A 24851-nucleotide genomic window follows, 5' to 3' on the forward strand; every position below is an offset into this window, starting at 1 on the left:
ATTCAAGGGTCAGCAACCTTTTTCTGTACGCTGCCCAAGAGGAGAAACATTAGGTTCCATGGTCCCAGCAGTCTCTGTCGCAACCCCTCGACTTTGCCCTGCAGTGCAAAAGCAGCATAAACGGCACATATACACAGAAGGAAGGTGACTGTGTTCCACTAAGACCTTACTTCCAAGCGTAAATGGCCAGCTCAATTTGGCTTGGAGGACATAGTTTGCTGATCTCTGGTTGTTTTTAAAAAATATTTGTCTTTATTTGGCTGTGAACTCTTAGTTGTGGCATGTGGGAACCAGTTCCCTGACCAGGGACTGAGCCAGGCCCCTTGCACTGGGAGCACAGAGTCTTAGCCCCTGGACCACCAGGGGAGTCCTGCTGATCTCAGCTTTAAGCCACAAGGGTTCGTTCACAGTACTCATGCCTCCTGTGTGAACTAAGCTGTGCTTTGGGGAAAGTTGCTGGTTTCCAAAATGAAGCTACGAAGGCAGATCACAAAGGTGAGAGTGAAGGAAAGTGTGATGACGTCAGTATAGAGAGCCCCGGGGAGTGGACCACCCACTGCCCGGACAGACACACAGCTACCTGGACCCTGTGGGGGGACCCGACACCACGGGCGCCACCCCGGAAGACGGCGTTACCTCGGCTCGCACGGCTGCGGGTGCGGACGCCCAGCGCCGGGGTGGCGTCCTCCACGGCAGGGGACGAGGTCTTCAGCACAGCCTTCATGTTCTCGTGCTCAGCAGCATCCTCCGCGTAGCTCAGGCCCTGCGGCTGGCTCGGGGGCGCTGGGGAACCGCCAGAGAACTTGCCAGACTGCAAGAGCAAGGGGGTTACGGCATGAGGTGACGCCCCCAAAACCAACTCAAGCTCAGCAAACCTCCAGCTGAGGAAAGCCTTCTCTGTCTCTCTCTATTTTTCTTTACGAGCATTTGGCAGATGCATTAGTGATGGCAGTCAGTGAGGGCGTCAATGAACTGATGACAGACGGCTGCATGTGGGGCAAGTTCCCTTATCAGAAAGAGAAACCTTGGTCCCAGAAGGACCACACCCATCCCTCTACTGTAATGTGTCTCCCGGCTCACTGCAGATTCCCTAAGGGGAAGCCGGCAAGGGGCGATGGACTGCAACTCTGGGAAGAACTCAGAAACCAAATCTAACACCAAAGGCTGGATGTGAGTATTGAAACATGCCTGTTAATCAGATACAGTGTGATTTATTTTTTCAAATGTGGTGCCAGAAAGCAGTTAAAGCATTTGTATGGATCACTTATTATGGTAGAATTTTAAAACTGGGATTCAGGTGCAGAATCTTGTCCCCCTCGCTTTACAGAGAAGGAAACTGAGGCCTTCCAAGATGGAGGGATTTGCCAAAGGCCCCAAAAGAGTTTGATTCAGGGCCCAGATCAGAACATGGCCCAGAAATCCGTGCTGAAACTGGTGTCTGGCAACACTCACTTCCTTCTCGTTGTGTCAAAAATGTAGTTGTTTTCACAAGCATTACACTCCCATGATGAGATTCTCTAATTCTAGGCTAAACAAAGATAGGGTGTATGTTTTATAAGAGGTATGCTAGACTATCGGGCCATATGCACACACAGCCAAACATCTGGTTGAAAAATAAAGAGTCCGCTAGAATAACACTTGCAAAGAGCAGCTCCATCCATCCCTGGCTTCCTCTTTTTACCCACTGTCTCAGCCCTGGTGCTGAAGCCCAGGGCACAGTCGTGGCTCGTACCATCTGCGTGGCTCCTTCCTCATCCTTGGTCTGGGCAGCCCTGCCCTGGCCTCTGGCTCTGGCATCTGCACCAGGGTCAGGGAAGGAGCCACCACCCGTCCCACCCCTCGTCCACCTGTCCAGCGGGAAGAAGAGATTCGCTGACCCTGCCACCCTTGACAGGGCCTGGGACTCTGGGACAGCTAGGAAAATGCAGTTTCCCTTCAGTCAGTCCCTGGGACACACACCACGAGAACCCAGTAAGGAGGTTAGTGATCACACGGAAACCCAGCAGAAAACAGTCATGCGAGGTTTAATGCACTGAACAGGGCTGGCATGTCATGCCGCTCACGTCAGGTTAGATTCTATGGCACACTTGGGAGGGTCACGCATGGCATTCTCCATGTTTATAAACATCCTACCTCAACTTCGTCTTCTTCGTCAGTCTACTCGAGAGGACAGGACAGGATGGGAAAGACAGAAGGGATGCTCAGAAGGCACAGAAGTCAGCAAAGATGAGATCATCTCAATGCCACATCAAATTCCAATAAAAGGACTCAGCCGCCACAAGCGGGGATACCCTTCTTGATGTGAGTTGCCGAGTCCTGCCTGCATAGCCCTCCTGTCTGGACACTCTCTGAGAGTCCCAAGACCAGTCTTGACCAAGGTCGGGCCAATTTCCTGAGGCTGCCTAGGAGGACAAAAACTGGTTCACCTGGTCCCCTAACCGTTAAAGACCTCTGTGGTCTGGCCATGGGCTGACCATGGTCAGCTGGCTGGTCACTGGGCTGGCCATGTCCCAGGGAACCCAGTACCGCCTGCCAGCCATCAGGACCTCCCTCTGCCTGTCTCCATCCATCCACTGTGTCCCCTCCTCTCACTCCGGTGCTGAGCCTCTCCTTGCCCAGGCTGCCAGGTCTGGGTCCCCCTGAACCCGTCTACACACAGGCCACTCAGAACAAGCGGGACCAACGCCTGGGCAGGACGGGTCCCCTGACTCTTTCCTCAGAAACGTCAAACGATTTTTAAAATCTTACCTGTCCCTCATGGAGGCTGTCTGAACTGACACACCATTCTTTTAATTATCACCAGCCAAACTGCTTTAAGTAACCAAATAAAATATTCCTTTTCCAAAAATAAATTGAGGATGAAAGTCATGTCAATTTCTTAATTCTAAATCAGACACACCCTTAATTTAACTTGTGTTTCCACTGAGGTTACAAGCCAGGACGGCAAATTAGACGCAGGTTTTTGAGAACTGACTAAACTTTTGGGAGCCGAAATGACAAAATGCTTCCAGTTCTACACTGCCTCCAGGCAATCAGCCTTGTGATGAGAGACGACTTTTTTTTTTTTTTTTGTAAATCTTAGAGCTTCCTTAACTGGAGAGTTGGCGTTGTCCCAGTGATTAGCACACGTGCTTACCTCCAGCCCTCTCAATACCCACCAGTCACTAGCGTTTGCTTTTCACAGAAGAGGAAGCTGGGGTTGGAGAAGATTCAAGGTCTCACCCAGGAGGACCACGGCCCTCGGCAGGGCTGTAAGCGTCCTGGGATGGACAGCCTACGTTCTCATTGCCCGTCCAGGGTGTGATGAAGGCAGAAAGGGCCACACTTGCCTTGTGCTGTCTTGTTTATGCACCGTGTTGCCTGGAACTAGTTTAGGACACAGGGGAAAAGGCTTGAGTTAAGTTCTCACGGATCCTTACATGGCAGGATTCCTGAAGAGTAAGAAAGGAGGCCTTCTGCACATTCAGAAATAGAGAAAGAAGAGTGGGGACGGACGGGCACGTGAGAACAGGTGTGGGGCTGACTGTGAATGCGGGGTCTTTAGATTTTACCCAGACTTCTCTGTGCCTCATAAAATGATGGTTTTCCTAAAGTCCTCTCTGTCTAATTGCAACCACTTCCATCCTCATTATTCAGCATCTATATTAAAAATGACTTCCCACAGTTTTCTCTAAAAGTCACTCCCAGCTCTGATGCTCAGGGGCTCTGCGACTCTCTATTGTCTGCTTTTGTCTTCAGTTGTGCATATGTCGTTTTCTACCCGGATCATGACACCCGTGGGGTACAAGTTTCTCTGCTATTGTACTCACATCTTCCTAGGATTGGTGGGCACACAATGGATGCTTAACTGAGAGCTGGAAAAACCTGAAGCTGCGTACTTTGCGTCGAGTGACAATACCCTAATCTTCCAGCAGATGGCAATCTTTCTACATGAATGGTGCCACTCGTACCATCAAAAACAAGGGCCACCTTGAGGGTGAACCCTGAAGAAACCTGTGCTGTCCAGATTTCAATGCAAATTTAAATAGTTTTGAATCCAATCCTAGAAACATTTACCCCTGTTTATAAATAGGAGGACTGAATATTTTCAGAAAAGGACACAACTTAAAAATTAGTGGGATCTGTAAAAAAAAAAAAAAAAAATCTCAAGAATTTGGCAAGAAATTCTGATGTGTTTTCGTAACTATAAGCATATTGAGTTTGTATTTTTCACACTCCAATGTGTCTCATTGTCACAAACATAAGCACTTCCCTTTTTAAACTTTTAAAAATAATACTTTGGAATGAAATGTAGGCCACAGTTTGCCCAAGTGGGTTCAGTTTGCTTCTTGATTCACTGTCTTTCCAGGAAGCTGAAGATCCAATTGAACCCAGATTTTAGGAGAGGACATGGAACACTCAGCTGATGGCACTGGTCTTCAGAACAATCTGTAGAAAGGGTCCCTTCTGCAGAAATGTGATCTGGGCACTCCCTAAGGATTCAGCAAATTCCAAGGAAAAAAAGGATCAAGTGTAGGGTTAATGGTAAGGAGACTAGTCCCTGGTTCTCCTTCATAATGCCTTAAAATTGAAACACAATTTCTAAGATAATTCATCTGAGAAGGTCACACCCCTCAGGAATATGACTAGCAATCATATTTCCTATTATATGTCTTACAAGATGATTGACCACCATGGGCACAGAAGGCAGCCTCAGTGAGGTCTTCTTAACTGAGCATATTCCTCCCCAGAGAAACCTGCCTGACTTGGGTTCAGCAGAGGCTTGCAACCCCCATGATGAGGTCACTCCTTGTGTCTTAATCCTTTACCTAGTCTGTTCCCTGGATCTGAGGGGCGCTGTGCTTCTCAGATAGATATAAAGAGGGGCGGAGCCTAGCAGGCTACAGTCCGTGCAGTCGCAAGGACTCAGACATGACTGAAGTGAATGAACACGTTTCATCAAAGCCCAGCAGCAAGAGGCACCTGCGCTGTGTGTCTTTGTCTCTGGCATCTTCACACAGCGCTTTGCCCTCCACATGGCGTCCACGGTGTGTGTGGGCTCGATGCTAAGGTGGAAGAGATGCAGGACAAGCCCAGGGGCTGGGGAGGCATGCGAGTGTGCAGGGCTCCCCAAGGGGCCATCAGAGACTCCTGCTAAATTCACTGTCCTCTGGGCTCTCCTATCTTCTAACTCAAGGGACTGCCAAGAGCCCATAAGATTATGTCTTTGAGCAATCACATCAGTTATTTCTCCATTCAAATGCCTAGAATGGGTGGTCCATGTGTCAACTGATTGATTATGTAATATTATCCCGATTATTAAAATTCTGAATCAATTCTCAAATCAGAACCTTTGTCTTCCTCTGGTGTCATTATCTTTTAGACTTTTTCTTCTCCTCTTTCAATTCTAGTCACTTCACAAAGGTTGAAAATGGAATCAAGTATTCAACGTCATTAGCAGTACTCTTGCCTGGAAAATCCCATGGGTGGAGGAGCCTGGTGGGCTGCCGTCCATGGGGTCGCTTAGAGTCGGACACGACTGAGCGACTTGACTTTCACTTTTCACCTTCATGCATTGGAGAAGGAACTGGCAACCCACTCCAATGTTCTTGCCTGGAGAATCCCAGGGACGGGGGAGCCTGGTTGGCTGCCGTCTATGGGGTCGCACACAACTGAAGCGACTTAGCAGCAGCAGCAGCAGCATCACACAGCCCACCAAGTTAATTACTTTGTATGGTAGGTTAAAGTTCCTCCACCAGCCACCCCTCCTTAATTTACAACTTAGTTTGAAGTTTGTTATATTTCAGATTTTCACCGAAGTGGTAGAGGGACAGTTTAAGAGCATCTTTTAAAAGAGGCAAATTTTTTTCACAATCAAAAAAAGAGAAAAGTGCAGCCTCTAAACTGTGGAGAGGTTCTATGGTTGATCAGACATTCAGAATAAATGACGTAAAGAAACTGACTTCATGAAACTTACATCAGTGATCATCTTCCCCCGGGTCTTGTTTCTCTCTCTGTGGTTGGCCCGTTTCTGTTTCTGCTGCAGAACTCTCTCCCTGGTGGTGCGGTACTCCAGTGCAAACTCACTGATGATCCTGCAGAACTTGTTTATGTTCACTTCCCGAATCGCATACGGTGGGTGGCCCATAAAGAGGAGAAAGGAGTGGAACCTGCCATGAAGAAACAATGGTGGCAAGGACTTCAGATTTGAGGAACAAAAATCGGCTGTCTGCAGACTTTCAGTTTAAAAAAAAACCAAACACCCAAAGGCTGTCTGCAGACTTTCAGTTAAAAAAAAAACCAAACACCCAAAGACATTGTTCTTCATTCTTGGGGTTCTTTGAGGTTAAAGAGTGAAACAAAGGTCTGTCTAGTCAAAGCTACGGTTTTTCCAGCAGTCATGTATGGATGTGAGAGTTGGACTATAAAGAAAGCTGGGTGCCGAAGAATTGATGCTTTTGAACTGTGGTGTTGGAGAAGACTCTTGAGAGTCCCTTGGACTGCAAGGAGATCCAACCAGTCCATCCTAAAGGAAATCAGCCCTGAATATTCATTGGAAGGACTGATGCTGAAGCTGAAACTCCAATACTTTGGCCACCTGACACAAAGAAACTGACTCATTGGAAAAGACCCTGATGCTGGGAAAGATTGAAGGCGGGAGGAGAAGGGGCTGACAGAGGATGAGATGGCTGGATGGCATTACTGACTCAATGGACATGAGTTTAAGTAAACTCTGGGAGTTGGTGATGGACTGGGAGGCCTGGCATGCTGCAGTCCATAGGGTCACGAAGAGTCGGACATGACTGAGCGACTGAACTGAACTGAAAGAGTGAAAATGTAACCAGAAGTCAAGTTCAGCTAACCTTCTCACTGATGGAGGTGGTATGTTTTCAGGAGATTAAGTACTGTTTCCTTCTTATCTGTGTTTTAATGTTTTTTTTTAATTGGTGTGTAAAACTTTTATAAGAAAAATGATAAAGTACTATTCTAAGAAAGGGCTTCCCTGGTGGCTCAGCTGGTAAAGAATCCACCGGCAATGCGGGAGACCTAGGTTCAATCCCTGGGTTGGGAAGAGCCCGTGGAGAAGGGAAAGGCTACCCACTCCAGTATTCTGGCCTGAAGAATTCCATGGACTGTATAGTCCATGGGGTCGCAAAGAATCAGATACAACTGAGCGACTTTCACTTTCACTTTTAAGAAAAGTATTGCACGTTTTCTAGCTCATATGAAAACTGAGTAGGGGTAAAGAAATGCTGCTTAGCAATTTTAGAGGAGTTAAATGAATAGATGGAATTGACAGGAACATATTTTGAATAACATGCTAATTAATGATTTGTAAAAAGATGTTTATAAGCAAATAAAATTTATTTCATCTATTTAGTATATAAATTAAAGTCACTGAATTCTATTTACTTAAAACTTTTAGAAAAGAAAAATGAACAAAGATGTATCTAATTTTTAGTTATTCAGGAAATGAGAAGGAAGCTACTAGGAGACAAAGGGAAATTTTTGTGTACAACAAACAGTATATATAATTGATATCACTAATTGTAGAAAAAAACATTTTTGATCACTTAATTTATACAGTTTAAAAGGGGTTTGGTATGTTTTTCAAATGAGGGACAGTAGATTAGTCTATTTGTGAAGAATACTAAAGGAGAACATACAACATAAAATTAGAAAGGGATAGAAAAATGCTATTTACAACCAAAAATGCTAGTTAAAACCATAAAACTAAGAAGAAACAAACTATAAAAATTCATGACTTTGTATTAGAAAATGATTTCTTAGATATGATACCAAAGGCATAGGCACCCAAAGAAAAAAAAAAAGATAAATTGGACTCCATCAAATTTAGAAACTTCAAAGGATACTCTCAAGATTGAAAAGACAACCCAAAGAACGGAGAAAATATTTGTGAATCATGTCTAATAGGGATTTGTGCCCAGAAAACATAGATAAATCTTACTACTCAACACTAAAAAGACAAATAAAAAATTAACAAAAGATCTGAATAGACATTTCCAAAAAGATTATTGGCACATAGTCAATAAGTACATGAAAAGATGCTGAACACTGTTAGTCATTAGGGGGATGCAAATCAGAACCGCAGTGAGACACCACTTCCATTCACTATGATGGCTATAATACAAAAGACGGACAAGCACAAGCATTGGTGAGGATGCAGGGAAATGGGGGCCCTCACACAGTCCTGGTGGGAACGCAGAATGGTTCAGCCGCGGTGGAAAAGACAGAGCTCCTACAGAGTTAAACACGGAGCCACTCTGTGCCCCAGCAGTTTCATCCCTGTGTGTGCGTGCTAAGTCCCTTCCTTGTGTCCAACTCTGTGCAACCCCATGGACCGTAGCCCACCAGGATCCTCTGTCCACAGAATTCTCAGGCAAAAATACTGCAGTGGGTTGCCACGCCCTCCTCCAGGGGATCTTCCTGACCCAGCGATCAAATCCACGTCTCTTAAGTCTCCTGCATTGGCAGGAGGGTTTCTTACCACGAGTGCCACCTGGGAAGCCCCTTCATTCCTATACACTTACTCAAAAGGAATGGAACTATGGGTCCACACAAAACCTACACAAACCCCATGACAGCCCTATTCGTAACAGCCCCAAGGGGGAAACAACCCAAGTATCCATCAACAGATGAATAAACAAGATGTGGCGTCTCACTCAGAACTGGCCCCACTACCTCTCTGACCTCACTGCCTAGGACACCAGTCACACTTGACTCCTCATGATTCTTTGAACAAGCCCACCTCAGGCCCCCCATGTGGTGTGTAGGGGACCCTCAGGGGACACAGCTGAGAGCCTGCAGCATCCGTGAGGAGGGACAGGCGGCCACTCCACTGGGAGGACCACAGGCCCTGACAAGGCCTCCATTGTCAGTTCTTCCCTACGCCCAAAGCATTCTTGCCACAGACAGCAGCCTGGATTGCTCTGTCTTATCCCTCAAGTTCCTGCCCGAATATCACCTCAAGAAGCCTCCCCCAATCATCCAAATAAAACAGCACCTCCCAGTCAGTCCCTGTCACAAATGTACTCTTTAATCTTTCTTCCTGGCTCTTATTAGTACCTGACATTGTACCCTGGAAATATGACATGATATTAAATGTATTAGGATAGGATACTATACTATATGAATATATGTAAGATGAATCAAGGGAGAACCAATCAGATCACAGCTGGGTCCTCTTTCATACATAAATACAACCCAAGATTCCTTATCCTCCACTTTTTAGAACATTGCTTTTATCTAGAGGGGATCCAATCTTAACATATAAATTGGAGATATGATTCAAATATACATTGTGCAAACAGAGAAGAAAGTACATTGTATGCTTGAAAAAAAGACTCATGTCCATTTGAGCAAAGAGACTGTGGCCTTCCTACAGAAGAGCAAAATGAGTGTACCTTTAAGGGAGTAAAACATTCGAGGGAATTTTTTTTTTTAACGGGAATATAACTGCTTTTCAATGTTGTGTTAGCTTCTGCTGTAAACAGTGTGAATCAGCTCTATATGTACATACATCCCCTCCCCCTTGAAGCTCCCACCCACCCATCCCATCACACTGGTTTGAGGGATTTTTGTTAATTAAGTTTGTAACTTTCAGAACACATGGCAAGAAAGTCTTAAGGTTACAGAGGCGCTAGTTCCTCTTATCAGTGTTCTGAGGCACACACCAAACATCTCTGACCGTTTCCACCATCCCCTCTTGCCTTCACGTGTGTCCATGAGTGCGGTATCTGGCTGAGGGTGAGGAGAGTTGGATTTGGGGGCACCAGGAAGCCAGTGTGGGTGTACACTTGTTTTCCACCTGACCTTCCCCACAGAATGTGGTGGTTCTCCATGCCTCCCAGGAAAGCCTTCCTCCCAGCTCTCACCTGGTCCCTCTGCGGGGCCTGCTGTGGTGTAACTACAGCCAGTGACTCTGCGACTTGACCAGGGTTTGCACACCCACAGAGTGGGAATGCCTGTCCCCACAGCAGCGAAAAGGGCAGGTCAGTCTGTAGTTTCGGACATCTGGAACAAGATGTTCTCAGGCAACGGTTTGAAAGTCAGGTATTGCCTTAAGAGAACTGCCTAAGTTCTTCTTTCTGCTCCTTTATTAAAAGGGGCCATTGGAGTCACTAAGCGGGAGTGGGGGTGGGGAGGTGTCATCAGACAGGAAAGGGAGGTGGACGCACCTCCCCCATTAGTTCCATGGGAGCTAGAAAAGGGGGGGAGGCCAAATGGGTGCCCAATAATGAGCCTCCGGGATCCAGGTTATACAAGAGCAAGCAACAGCTGGCCAACCAGCTTACCAGGAAGAATAGGCAATCAGAGCAAATGTTGTATGCATTATATACATTTTACACATGCATTATATATATATTCACATATGTATATCTATATATATATACAGATATACATACACACACATAAACACACACACACACACAATAGCTTAGGGAACAGATGTATCAGCAAAACAGAGTTTTAAACTTTCCGGGATAAGATGGTTACTGTGACCAGGCATAATAGCTTTACAAGACCTTCATAAAACTGCTCCAGTTTCCTGACATTCCAAATGGAAACTATTTGTTTATTTGAATCGTTTTAAGTTGGAAATTGCTTGTATCACACAAAGCATGGAGGGCCAAAGCCGCTTACATTCTCTGCCTCCCCTCTTTAACCATGTTAAAAGCAGAGTGTACTATGCTTTCAGTAAGAAATTTGACAAAATCTCTGATAAGATCCTCCTACCCGGAGGGCAGCTGTGAGGTCCAGATGAAGAACAGGGAGGGCGACTTACAGATGAACAACTAAATTCCAAAAGTACTGAGTAATGGATAGTTGTCAACCTGGAGGGAAGATTCTGTCCCCTGTTCTTGTCCGGTCTAACACTTAAAGACTACCCCTGCCCACCAAAAAAAGCCTGGATCAAGGCCCAGGAGGTATGATCACCCAAACAGCACATCATACACACTGGGAGAGGGTTCACAGGCAGACAGGAAAAGGAGGCTTTTAAAAAATTCAGTGTGTTTGGCAAAACTAATACAATTATGTAAAGTTTAAAAATAAAATAAAATTAAAAAAATAAAATAAAAATAAAAATATCCTTTAGCACGGTTAAAAAAAAAAAATTCAGTGTGGGTTCCTATGAAGGAAGGAAAGAAGGAAAGACAGAGAAAGGAGGGAAGGAAAAGAGAAAAGATTTTTAAAAATGTGAAATGTACAAGGATAAGTGAACATGCCACATATTTGTCTGAGACAGTAATAAAGTACTCAAGCACAGGAGTGGGAGTGGACTTGAAGAGCAGGTCTCCGGGGAAGGTCTGCCGTTCAGATACCCAGAGGGAGGCCTGCCTTCACAGAGCTGCAGTGAGGCCTGTTTCAGCAGGTCTATTCGCAGAGCAGCTGCTCCAGGGAAACCACGGCCTGCGGGCCTGCACCTCTGCTCACCAAGGAGCAGGGCCCAGGACAGAGCACTCAGACTCCAGAGGCCAGCAGGAGGGACCTCCAGCCATGCTCTGCGACAAGACAAAGGAGAACCAAGTGGGGGTGCCTGGTAGGAAACAGCCTGACCCGGGGGGCTGGGGCACCCTGTCCTGATGCTGCTACCACTTACAGGGAAGACAGCTGTGGACCACCATAGAGCCACCCTAGACCCTCGCCAGCCTCCCTGCAGGAAGCAAGGCCTGCCATGTCACTGCTGTGTCTCCCCGGATCCTCATGGATCCTGGGACTCTCAAGAAGGCTGGTCCAGAGGATGATGCACATTGTGGGGTGCGGGCCACCTCCAGGCAGGCTCAATACAGAGCAGCCATCCGAGAATCCATGAGTGAAAGGTCTCAGAAGGCAGACTGTGGACGACATGAGGAAGGGACTTTCCTAACAAGTCAAGCTGCCTTGCAAGGCTGTGTATTCTCTATAGGCAGAACCACTCAACTAGGTGCAGAGATGCAGAGGCCAGCTTGCCAGAGATCTTACAGATGCAGTTCCTGATCGAGTAGGACTTTGGGACGATATTATCTCTGAGATTCCTTCCAAGATTCAGTGGCATTACGGCCACGTGTGTGTTTAAGAAAAATTAAGCAGACTGTCCATCAAAGGTACACTTGCTATGTACCAAGATTTTCAGTATGTTCGTATATGTACCTTCACATCTTGTTTTGCAGAATATCTTCAACACGCCCTTTTACTGATATTTGCATGAACTCCTCAATTTACTCACCTGTTAATTATTCTTCTGTGGACAATTTTTAAAATTATAATTCGCTCTGCACAGTCTTTTAGGAACTCTGACATTCGCTGTTTTAAAACTGGTTTCATTTCATGTTTTGCAATTGCCTTGAGGTGATCCCATGAAGCTTTGCATCGTCTCTCCATCTGACATAAATTATCCTGAAGTTGATCAAAGTCAACCTGAAAATCAGAGAGAGAACATTACAAATGTGCTGAAATAACCGGACATCAACCTGACCCAGGAAACCGAACTGCCTCCGGGAAGAAACAAACATCAAAACCCAATTTACATCTTGAAATACAAATGTATTTACGGCCTAAAAATTATCCACATGTGTATTTGTCATTATCTCTACATCAAATTATTTAGTGATAAAACTTCTCCAAATGAACTCAGTACAAGTGTCACTTTTTTTTTTCCATATTTGGAAAGAAATATTAAGAAAGTCTTTGGGAACTGTAAATTAAAACATGATATCAATGAACCCTAGTACAAGATGAACTGAGCAGATGTCTCATAAAATTTTTCAGAGCTCTCTTATTCTTTAGATATTTCACTTGAGGTTAGAGGAATTCACCAAACTCAGACATGGATGGTCTTAATATGTTAGGGCCAGTTAAGGGGCAGCCAGCTTCTCTTCACCATTATCATTTTTACACTGTATGACAAATTATTTATCCATTCATTCCCTCATTCAAACAACACTCAGGGAGAAGCGAGGAGTGCATGCCAGTCCCCACCTCCCGCCCCCAGGTATGAGGAAGACAAAGATGCAGAAAGAGACCAGCTTGCTGTTCCCCAGGAGGCTCACCATGCGGACAGGTGATCACTGAGCACATACACTACCCATCAGGCCTGTGTGTCCGGGTGAGAGTCAGTGTGTGGTCCACCCCCATCTGTTAGCAGATGCAAACCATGTGTGCAAAGAACACATGTGACGGAGCATTCACTTTGCTCTTCGGGGAAGTGGGACCAGTTTGTATTGACTGAAGTGAACTGAGATGAGGCTTTCTAAAGGAATGTTTTGATGGAATTTCTAGTCTAAAAATTATGGGAATCAGAGAGTTATCCATGAGGTAAATACACTGAAGGATATTTAATGGAGGGAGATGTGAGAGAGAAAAGAAATTGAGAAGACTAGGAGCGGGAGGAAGAACTAGACAGACCAGTGAGCTGAAGGGAGGCGACAGAGGAGGCTGGAGAGTGAGAGAGGGACAGGGCGAGGGGCCAGCAAATGGGGGTCAGGAGGAGAAAGAGGAAGTGTGGATAGGTGAGCCGCCATCGCTCAGATGCTGCGACTGTGGTCACGAGAGCAGGGCCTGGAGGTGAGTGCCCAAAAGGACCGGCTGGAGTGACCTCAGCCCTCCAGCCCCACCCTGAGAAAGACAATGGCCAAGTCAAGAAAGGCTGATCCTGTGAGATGTGTCACGAGACAGGATGAAGATGTGCTGAGCAAAGGGGATGTCCAGGGGGTCAGGCACGACAGCACACGTCATGCATTTCTTGGGTACTATGGGTGCCGAAGCAGAAGGCAAGCTGAGGCAGAGGCTGGGGATTCAGGTAGCACTGGGGGTCGTGGGACATTGAGAAAAATCATTTGCCTGAAAACAAAGGGATTTGGGATCCAGATTAGAAAAGGCTACATTTTCCTATGATACAGTGGAGCTGAGAAAAAAATCTGACATGTTACTGAAAGAAAAAGAAATGCAGCCTTAGAAAAGAAGGACTGACTAGTTCAAAGAGGAAGTCTACAAAGGGATCCAGATGACCTGAGATCAACACATAATATCGAAGAAGTCTAGGAGGTGTGAAGCCAGGAGAAGGCAATGGCATCCCACTCCAGTACTCTTGCCTGGAAAATTCCATGGACGGAGGAGCCTGGTAGGCTGCAGTCCATGGGGTGGCTAAGAGTCGGATACGATTGAGCGACTTCACTTTCACTTTTCACTTTAATGCATTGGAGAAGGAAATGGTAACCCACTCCAGTGTTCTTGCCTGGAGAATCCCAGGGACGGGGGAGCCTGGTGGGCTGCCATCTATGGGGTCACACAGAGTCGGACACAACTGAAGCGACTTAGCAGCAGCAGCAGCAGCAGGAGGTTTGAAGCCAGTTGTAACCTGTCTAATCATTTGCACCTGGCAGCAACTTTGAGCCACAATATTTTTAATAACGTTAATAAATTCAATAATTTCAGTTCAGCTCAGAATGTACTGAGTCCTTGGTCTAACAGGTGATGCCTGTCCAACACTGCAGTGGGCACAGAGTGGGTGAACAGACACCAACATGAGAGAGAGTTTTCAAGGAAGAGAATCCACTGTGAGCCTTTAAAAGCAGGGAAAGCAACCTCACTGCCAATAGAAAGCAGATGGGGAGCCGCTGACCAAAAGCTGTTTGAAGAGGGAGATTAATGGAGCATCTTTTGAGGAGAGCTGCAAGGCTGCCTCCCGAGAAGGTGATGGCACCCCACTCCAGTCCTCTTGCCTGGAGAATCCCAGGGACAGAGGAGCCTGGTGGGCTGCAGTCTATGGGGGAGCACAGAGTTGGACACGTCTGAAGTGACTTAGCAGCAGCAGCAGCAAGGCTGCCTCAGCTGGCTGCCTGCTGCACTGATGGCACCACCGTGATCTGAGCCTTCACACTACTTCATGGCCTCAGATCCTATTACTGGCCCCACTTCCTGGGGTAGAAACTGTTGCACAGAAAGGTTAAGGAACTTGCGAGAGGCCACACAGCTGGGAGGTGGTAGAGCTGGCATTTGAACCCAAATATCTCTGGCTCCAGAGTCTAAGTTTGTAACAATCAGGTCTTAAGTCTAGGTTTGTCCCTAAAATATCCCACCCCAGGCAGAGAGCTGGCCTGGCCTTCTGTTGCAAGCAGGAAGTCATTGCCAGGAAGCCCTCTCCTGACAACAGGCCCAAACGGGCCACTTTCCATGTGTACGAGGACACAGAGCTGTGCTGTGAGGCAGTCAGATCTTATCAAGTGAGTCTGGGCTGGAGCAGGGCAACTCAGGGACAAGAGCCAGGGCTGCAGAAGGGACGGCATGAGGAAAACACACAGTGTGTCAAATTGTTTGACACTCACGCCTTCAAAATGTAAAGCCAGCAATCCTTCCCTTTGAATGTGAGCCAGCTTTAGTGACTTGGTTCTAATGAAGAGAAAGTAAAAGCTAGTTCATAAAAAGGGACGAGCACCTGCATGGAGCTCTGTGCGCTCTATCCAGATCACATACTTTGGGAAAGACCATCTGCTATGTCATGAAGACACTCAAGGAGCCCTGGGCGAGGCCCACATGGGAGGAAACTGAGTCTTCTCTCTAAGAACCAGCAGGGGAGTGAACCACCATGGGGAAAACTTCTCCAGCCCCAGCTGAGCTTTCAGATGATGGCAGCCTCAGTTGAAATGTTGACTGAAACTCCAGAAGAGAATCGGAGACACAACCATTCATGAAATGTTTCTTATTGTCTATTATGGGTTGAAATGTGTCACGCCAAGATTCATATGTTGAAGTCCCAAGCCCCAGTATATCAGAATGTGACTTGATTAAGAAATAGGGTCATTACAGATGTAATTAACTGAATTAGGATGAGGTCACGCTGGAGTAGGGTGGACCCCTAGTCCAATATGACTGGTATCCTTACAAGAAGTGGACATCTGGATGCAGACACACAAGGAGAACATCATGTGAAGGTAAAGGAAGAGGCTGGGGTGATTTCCAGGAGAGAGATATGGCACACATTTCTCTTTCAAGAGCAACTTACCCTGCCAACAACTTGATCTCAGATTTCTGGCCTCTAGAATGGTGGAACAAATTATTTCTGTTTTCCTAAGTCACCTAGTTTGTGGTGCTTTGTCACAACAACCCTAAGAAACTAATACATTGTCCTAAGCCATTAGCTTTGGGGGTTATTTGTTACTCAGCTGTAGATAACTAACACAAGGGAGAGCCTGCACTGACACCTGCCTTCACTTCTGGAGCTGTGAGGTCAGGTCAGTGAGCACTTGTCACTATTTCTCTTTGAAAGGTAACCTGACTTGTCAGCACTGCACAAGCCTGTGAGGCCTCAACCTCTCTAGGAGCAGCCAGAGCTATGCCCACCTCTACTTACTTCCCCCAAAGCCCTGGTGGGACAAAGTTTTCCTCCAGACACTAGAGTTACCTGCTCCTTGTGGGGTTGCAATGATGACCCCCAAAGCAACACGTCAGGGGATGGAATGAATCCTGATGTAGGCTGTGTACCTGTCTACACAGAAGGTGCCCCTCAATGTCTCCCAACTTTGAGAGTAAAAGCTAAAAAGTGGTGGTAGGGGCCCTCTTGGCCTCCTGTTTGAAGTCACAAGGACTTGGGTCAATAGTCATCCTTCAGAATTGCCAAGGTTAACAGGGAGAAGCGACCCACAGTTCTGGCTTGTGTAGTCAGGTTTTAAACAAGGAAAGGCCTGAAACGGGGGGCCAGTCTAGTGCAGGGGGCCTAAGCCAGGGCAATTCTTGGCACAAGCAGTCTCCACCCAGTAGAAGGCCCTGGAAAGAACAAAGGACTAGACGTAAAAAGGAAACTGACTTATTCTGGAAATGGGGATCCAGAGGCCAGGAAGACTTCACCTCAAGAATTACTCCTAACAGTCTTCTGAGAAGGTGTTCATGGGGGGATGTCAGAGCAGCAACTAGAAGACCCCTGTTGGGACATTCAGAGGGGCTTTTTGCCTTGGTTAGAATGCTGAAGTAATATTTCTAAAGACTTCAGAACAGGGCTTGGCACAGAGTAAATATGGTGAGAGTGCCTATGAAATAGAAAAGGCTGTCTACTCTGAGTTGCAAGACTGCTGGTCATGCCTGTTTCTGCTTCAAGGAAGGACTACCCATCATGCTGGCTCAGCGCACCCTGCTCAGTGGATCTGGCAGCTGCCAGCTAGGGGAAGGTGAAGGAGGGTCCCAGGCTGCAGGTCCCCAAGAGCCAGCTCTGATGGGGAAGACAGAGAAAGGAGAGCTCCCTGAAGGGGAGCTTAGCAAAGCCTTTCCCCCTTCCTGCCCACCACAGTCTCTCTGATGATCATGTGTGCATGCTCAGTCACTTCAGTTGTGTCCGACTCTTTGTGACCCTATGGACTGTAGCCCGCCAGGCCCCTTTGTCCATGGGACTCTCTAAGCAAGAATACTGGAGTGGGTTGCCATTTCCTTCTCCAGGAGATCCTCCTGACGCTGGGATTGAACACACATATGTGACTAGTGTCTCCTGTATTGCAGGCAGATTCTTTACCCACTGAGCCACCTGGGAAGCCCTCCTACAACCATACTAGACTCCAGTGAGTCCCAGAGCTAAATGCAGTTTGGCCAGGTTGTCTTTCTGAGAGTTTTCCCACACAGGCCTGGCTCCTGTGTCCTACTGAAGACCCTCCCTTCGAGTTCCCTGTTGCTTTCAAGACCCTCACATCTCCCGGTTCTGCTGTATTTGGGATCCTTCTGTGGTTATTTGGCTGCAATAATGCTCCTGCAGCGGGGGCAGCTGGTTGTCCAGCTCTCACCACTAAACCAAAGTTCATGAAGATTTTAACTCTGCGCTAAGCTTAAGAGACTGCAGCTAAGGGGCCAATGCTATACACTGTTTACAGCCCCATAAAACTGTTCCCTCGGTGTAAGATCACAGGCATGGCCAACCTGTGAGGGGTAGGGGGCCAGGCGTGCCCTTAGTTCCCTGGCTCCACACCTCAATGCAGGGCCCTATGGAAGTTTTAGGGGGGCCAAAGTGCATCTTTTGGACATTTTTGTCACCTAAAACCAGCTGGGTGGTTTCTCTGCTCTGGAGAAGCCAGCCTGGTGAGTACGGCGGCTGACCAGGGGACGTGGGGTTGGGACTGACTGGGAACGGCAGGCTTGCCTCACATACCTCAGCAGGAAAGAATCTGACAGAGAACCAGAGATGGGAAAGTGATCTCAAAAGTCCATTAGAAACGGCAGGAGGTGAGGTTTATTCACAGACTCTAGAGCAGGTGGTGCAAGCAGCATGTGGGCGTTTCGGTTAACAGGGCCTTCCCTCTGCAGAGATGGCGGGTGCAGACCCCCAGCTCTGGGGGAGAGGGGCCCCACCTGCCCCGCCGTGGCCCGCACGTACCTTGGCTGACCTGGTGACGGCCCCGATCTCCGAGTACAGGTCCGAGCTGTCCGGGAAGTTCTCCACCACCATGGTGCACACGTGGTGGAGAAGTGACTGCTTGTGCACTGTGTCTTTGACTTCTGGAACCTTCTCGAGGTAGCTTAACTCAAACGCTTTGGCCTATTTGGGCAACATAACATAAGAGAATGGAAGAACAAGCTTTTTTCTTTTTCTAGTTGGAGGATAATTGCTTTACAATGTTGTTTTGGTTTCTGCCATACAACAGTGTGAGTCAGCTATAAGTAGACATATGTGCCTCCCTGTGAACCGCCCCTCCCACCCCCGCACCCCATCCCACCCCTCTAGGTCGTCACAGAGCGCCAACTCGAGCTCCCCGTGTTATACAGCTACTTCCCACGTTGTTATTTATTTTACACATGGCAATGTCTGTGTTTAAAAGCTACCCTCTCTATCTGTCCTACCCCCTTCTTCCCCTGATGTTCTCTGTTTGCCCTCATCAAAAAAAAATCTATAAACAGTAAGTGCTGGAGAGGATGTGGAGAACAAGTGTTATGCAGGCTCTTAGAAAGGTACAAATGGTTAGAATTAACACCCTCTTGGAGACTGAAGAATCTCAGGCCACATGCTTCAACGTCCTTAGCGGACCACACAAGCACCAGCCACCCTGATAGTGAAATGAGCCTCCAGCCCTTCCTGACCATGGCCGTCAGCCATGGGCTAGGGCTCTGCTCCTAAATCAGGGTGCTGGGTGTGGGGTTTCTGCCATGTAGGCAGCCACAACTTCCCTAATCCCTTCCCTGCTGGGGATTTTCTACTTCCTGGCTAAAGATAGGCCAGTTTTTTGTTTAAGTGTGTTTACAATGTGTATGGGTACAAATATTTAAGTAATAAGCTCAGGGAGAAAAAGAAGAAAACTGTAGAAGAAAACATTTCCAAAGTCAATTGTGAGAGGAGCCAACCTTCCTAAGGAATAATGTGCTTATTTTTTTACATTTTCTTATTTACAGCAAGATACAGGCTTGAATAAATAGGCCCCGATATTTTAAGGACAAAACCTCTAAATTTTCACCAAAAAACAACATCAGTGAAAATTGTTCAACTGTGCCTCAGAAGATCAGTGATCCACCAGCAAGGAGAGGGAGGGGATTCTGTGATCAGGGAGGTAGGAGGAAAAGGATGGGGAGACTTACATTAGTTCCATTTAGAAAGTTCCCAATGGCTAAGAGAGTAGACAGGATAAAGCCCAAGGTTTTATTGTTCTCCAACTGGTCTATTCCTTCCTTCAGGTCCATAAGTGGTTCTGCCACTTCCTTTCAATTAAAAAAAAATTAGAAGATGATAGAGTGCGCACTTTGGCTTTACTTCATCCTTTCACATTTTTGTACAAGGTCATAACCAGTGGCGTCCTCCCAGTGTAAGGCAATCCCATGTGACTGGCACATGCTTCCAGGTACGGAAAAGGGCAGAAAGGTGACAGGAGAAAGTCTGGCCCCAAAGTCTCTTCAGTGGAGACTAGGTGGGTCCCTGTGGCTCACAGGAGCTTGGCTAGGTGTCTTCCCCTTTTTCTGCCCGTCTCCCAAGCTCTCTCCTGACTATGGCTGATGGCTACAGAACTCATCCTTCACATGTCCCTTCAGCGTCTGAATCACAGTCTTCCTCTTTGTCTTTCTCCTCCCAGGCAGGTGACACTGGAAACCGGCATCACTGTCGCAGGACCCAGGTCTCCTAATGTCTACTCTAGGTACCCTGTGGCTGGCCACCTCTTGGCCTGGGTTGCTTTCTAGAAGACCACCATCCTCATGACTCCCACCGCCTTCCTAACTCCCAGTCTCTCGAATGTGTAGCCTGTCCTATAACCTCGTGGCCTCGGTCTCTCTTTCCCTCTGTCCTACTGTTTCATAACAGCCCCCCACCTCAGCGTCCTCACTGAGGCTCTCCCTGAGCACGGACCCCAAAACCAGCAGCTTGGGCTTCATTCATTCCAGCCTTACTTCTGCTCAGCAGGCCCTACCAGTCCCCAGCCAAGGCTGACTTGATGACCAGTTTTCTCCATGAAGTTACTTCACTTTGCTACAGAAAATCACCCGAACATGCCGACTGGTTTTGCAACCAAGTTACCTTAGCCCCTCTAGACTTCATCCCTGTCCAATTCGGGAATGAAGTCAAACACAGCAGTTTCTCCTGAAACACCCTAAGCCAAGAGGTGGCTTAGCGGGTGGTGGTTCAGGCCAACAGGTGGCCAGCCACAGGGTGTCTAGAGGAGACATTAGGAGACCTGGGTCCTGGGACAGTGATGCCAGTTTCCAGTGTCACCTGCCTGGGAGGAGAAAGACAAAGAGGAAGACTGTGGTTCAGACGCTGAAGGAACATGTGAAGGATGAGTTCTGTAGGCATCAGCCGTGGTCAGGAGAGAGCTGACTAACACACTGCTACCTGTGTGGCCCTCAGTAAGGAACGTACTCGTCCTTTACAGAAAGAGGAAGATCACACAGCCTCTCCACCTGCCCCGGGCACTTCTCACTCAAGCTCACCTCCAGCTCGCCGTGCACCCTCCTTGGTTCTCTCCATTGATTTCTTCTGCTTGGTCTGCAAAAACACCTCGTGCCAGACCAGAGAGGATGCCTGCTTCTTCTACTTTCTACTAGGATGAGTCTTCCCTGCCTTCACTATCAAAAACCCTCTCCTTCTACGCTCCTTCCAAACTCTTGCAATCTGTCCATCTCAGGTTTTCTACTGAGAGCCTCTCTCAGAGGAGCTCAATGACCTGCTAATTACCACAGTCAACGGCAGTGAGGTGACCATCATCAGACAGAAGGATTACAAGTCACTTTCCATACTGTGTTTTTCTGTATTTTCTACATTGAGCATATAGAGTCAGAAAAACATTTAATAGTTGTTTTTGTTTTTTTTTAACCAGTCAAGTATCTGAGGCTGGTGTCAGGCAGACACTTTAGAATAACCCCTCAATGGTATAGGCTGTTCAACACTCAGGGTATACATGTCCCCAGCACCATCAACTCACCCTTCAAACCCTGCCTCAGGAATACTACTTCACTACGTTCACCACTAAAAAAATGGACTTTCTCTACCCTGGGGACATAAGACTGGCTGCCTTGCTTCCTAAGTGCTTACCTTTTCTGTAGTTTCATAATCCATTTTGAATGCCCAGAGGTGGAGTCGTGCTGAGAGCTCACTGATGGAAGACAGTGTCAGGAGGAACTGCTCTGCGCTGCCCAGGGGCACCTCAGGGTTGGCCAGCTGTGCTTCCTGAATCTTCTGCTTCTCCTCTTCTGTGGGAATCATGGTTAGAATTTTCTGGAAAGATGGAAAGATAGCGTATACTCTTAGTGATGGACCCTGTGATGTTTCCAAATTCATATGGTAATTTTCCAGCCAGGTAGGAGAGATACTCTGTTGTCAGGGCTCTTATCATAAACAGGCATTACATACAAATAAACTTTTGAGAAGAGAAGCCCTATGTAGCATCTAAATTCACATTCAATGGTTTTAACATTCCATCTCTCTCTAAATCTCCAGTTTCATAAGCAACTTCCCCAAATTTCCTGAATCTTGTACATGAAGAACATTCCAGGCAAGAAAGGGATGGGAGACAAGAGAAAGGTGAAAGAATAAAAGATTAGACACCAGCTCCCTGTACCTTAAATAAAGTGAAACACGTTAAGAACATACACTTCCTCTCATGGATTAATTTTGGATCTTACAAAAATAAATCATTTCCAAAGAACTCAGATTAACTTTTGTACCACAGATCATACTATAATTTTAATTGTTTTAAATATTCCAAATGTATTTCAAGTTTTATATAGAAATTACAACATTTTAACTTATTTAACTTATATGCAGAGTACATCATGAGAAACGCTGGGCTGGAGGAAGTACAAGCTGGAATCAAGATTGCCGGGAGAAATATCAATAACCTCAGATATGCAGATGACACCACCCTTATGGCAGAAAGTGAAGAACTAAAGAGCCTTTTGATGAAAGTGAAAGAGGAGAGTGAAAAGTTGGCTTAAAGCTCAACATTCAGAAAATTAAGATCGTGGCATCTGGTCCCATCACTTCATGGCAAATAGATGGGGAAACTGGAAACAGTGGCTGACTTCATTTTTCTGGGCTCCAAAATCACTGCAGATGGTGATTGTAGCCATGAAATTAAAAGACGCTTACTCCTTGGAAGGAAAGTTATGACCAACCTAGACAGCATATTCAAAAGCAGAGACATTACTTTGTCAACAAAGGTCCATCTAGTCAAGGCTATGGTTTTTCCAGTGGTCATGTATAGATGTGAGAGTTGGAGTATAAAGAAAGCTGAGCGCCTAAGAATTGATGCTTTTGAACTGTGGTGTTGGAGAAGATTCTTGAGAGTTCCTTGGACTGCAAGGAGATCCAACCAGTCCATCCTAAAGGAGATCAGTCCTGGGTGTTCACTGGAAGGACTGATGTTGAAGCTGAAGCTCCAATACTTTGGCCACCTGATGTGAAGAGCTGATTCATCTGAAAAGACCCTGATGCTCGGAAAGATTGAGGGCAGGGGGAGAAGGGGACGTCAGAGGATGAGATGGCTGGATGGCATCACCGACTCGATGGACATGGGTTTGGGTGGACTTCTGGAGTTGGTGATGCACAGGGAGGTCTGGCATGCTGTAGTTCACGGGATCGAAAAGAGTTGGACACAACTGAGCGACTGAACTGAACATCAAACTCAAGTCTGATTAAGGAACAAACGATGATGGTCCTTACAAAGAGCGATACTTACCTACTAATGGAAACAGTTTCACTTCCTGCTTCTATTTGTTTCTGGTAAAAGTCACTTTTGGAAGACAGAGGAAGCAAACAGGTGTCAGAAGGATCATGATTCTTATAGGTTCAAATTCCTCAGTGATTACAGTTTTAATGAAGGTCAAAATTCCCATCATGTGACACTGCACATGCAACATTATTAAACAGAAGGTGTCATTATTTTTCTCTCATTTAACAAATGAGAATATCAAAGCAAAGAAATACACACTGCACCATGCTTTTTAGTAACTTACATTAATTCATTAATTCTAAGCAGCTTTAGTTACTGCTCAACAATAGCAAACCTCTGGATTAGGTGTGGGAAGGAGTTCCAGTTCTGGGAGACATGGGTAAGCACTGTCCCACTGAATGAAACTACATGCCCTGGACAGTAGTCAAGGGGCAGCTATTTGAAGACTTTAAAATAAAATCAACAGTAGCAGGTGGACAGAGGTAAAAAAGACCAGAACTGGAAGTTCAGCTGAACTGGTAATGAGTTGACCATTTTCCCTCTGGTATTCCCCAACCTGGGATCAGGCAGCCAAAGTCTGGAAGAGGGTATCAGGGGCAGACAGAGAGCTCCAGGGGAGGCTTCGAGTTCTTTCTCCGGGTGTGGGAAAGGGTCTCCGAGTGGTGACAGCAGGGTTTGCAGGTCCAAAATCTCACGTGAAGGGAAACTTCCTCTCCTATCAGTGGAGCTGTGGCCCCAAGAGGTGGGGCCAACCCCTTTTGCTCTTCTTCTCCACCCTCGCTTGGCTTAGCCCCAGACAAGGGCACAGTGATAGCAAGTGTGTGGCAAAGTGAGGTAACTAAAGTCCCAGCTTTACTAAAAAGGAAGGCCCCAGAAACCCGGAAAGCAATGGGGAGGTCATGAAAAATGAAGAGCCTGCCAAGCAAGGGCACAAAGTGGTTTCAGAACTTCTGAGCTTCTCCCTGAACTGCTCATGTGTGAATCTGACCTTCAACAGCAGGTCAGAGGCTTTGAGACCTGAACTGGACTTTGAAAACTGAGCTGACACTGAGACCATAGTCTGCAGAAGGTAGGTCAGAATCTGTGGCCTGAACTCAAATAGGTGATGGAACAATTCTCAAATTCATTTTATGAGATTAGAATGAGCCCGATAAAAAAAAAAAAAAAACTCAACAAATACAAGAAAACTCCAGACCAATATCTTGATGAACCAGATGTAAAAAACCCTTAACAAAATATTTTAGAGTATATAACTAAATTTTAAGATATATAAATCTATTGCTATATTTTATATAGCAATATATTTTAAAATAATCTCAAGGTTCGCTCAATATGAAAAAAAATCAATCAATGCAATTAATCTACCAGATTAACAGTGTGAACAAGAAAATTCACACAGTCATTTCAATTGATGCAAAGAAATTTTGATAAAACTGAATTTCCATTCACAACCAAAAACTCAGAAACCTCTAATAGAAGAAATTTTTCCCACTTGACAGGTGACATTAATGAAAAAAAAACCACAACTCATTTCATACTTCATGGTGACAGAGAGAATGTTTTCCCTCTAAGATGTGGAACAAGACAAGGTGTCTACTCTCCATTCTTATTTAACATTGTGTAGAAATCCTGCTGAGGTACATACAATTTCAGAAATACATACAGATTGGAAAGGAAAGGATAAAACTGTCCGCATCCCAGAGGGCATAATGGTCCACATAGAAAATTTTGAGGACTCTACAAAAC

The 24851-nt window shown here is 46.3% G+C and overlaps 1 protein-coding gene across 8 annotated transcripts in view; it reads right to left on the reverse strand.

The window, feature by feature from the left end:
• Positions 1-24851, reverse strand: part of FHOD3 (formin homology 2 domain containing 3) — a 523370-nt gene that overhangs the window by 21451 nt on the left and 477068 nt on the right. For 5 of the 8 annotated variants that reach the window (XM_070361542.1, XM_070361539.1, XM_070361538.1 and 2 more), the window contains 7 exons: positions 21467-21649; positions 19525-19644; positions 18332-18493; positions 12209-12399; positions 5957-6149; positions 2134-2157; positions 637-811 (listed from right to left, as the gene is read on the reverse strand). In XM_070361542.1, coding sequence (XP_070217643.1) covers positions 637-811; positions 2134-2157; positions 5957-6149; positions 12209-12399; positions 18332-18493; positions 19525-19644; positions 21467-21649 — 1048 coding nt within the window. The remainder of the gene's footprint in view (positions 1-636; positions 812-2133; positions 2158-5956; positions 6150-12208; positions 12400-18331; positions 18494-19524; positions 19645-21466; positions 21650-24851) is intronic. The other 3 variants (XM_070361541.1, XM_070361540.1, XM_070361536.1) reach the window with 1 other exon arrangement.

Source organism: Bos mutus, chromosome 24 (genome assembly GCF_027580195.1).
Source record: "Bos mutus isolate GX-2022 chromosome 24, NWIPB_WYAK_1.1, whole genome shotgun sequence".
Lineage (NCBI taxonomy): Eukaryota > Metazoa > Chordata > Mammalia > Artiodactyla > Bovidae > Bos > Bos mutus.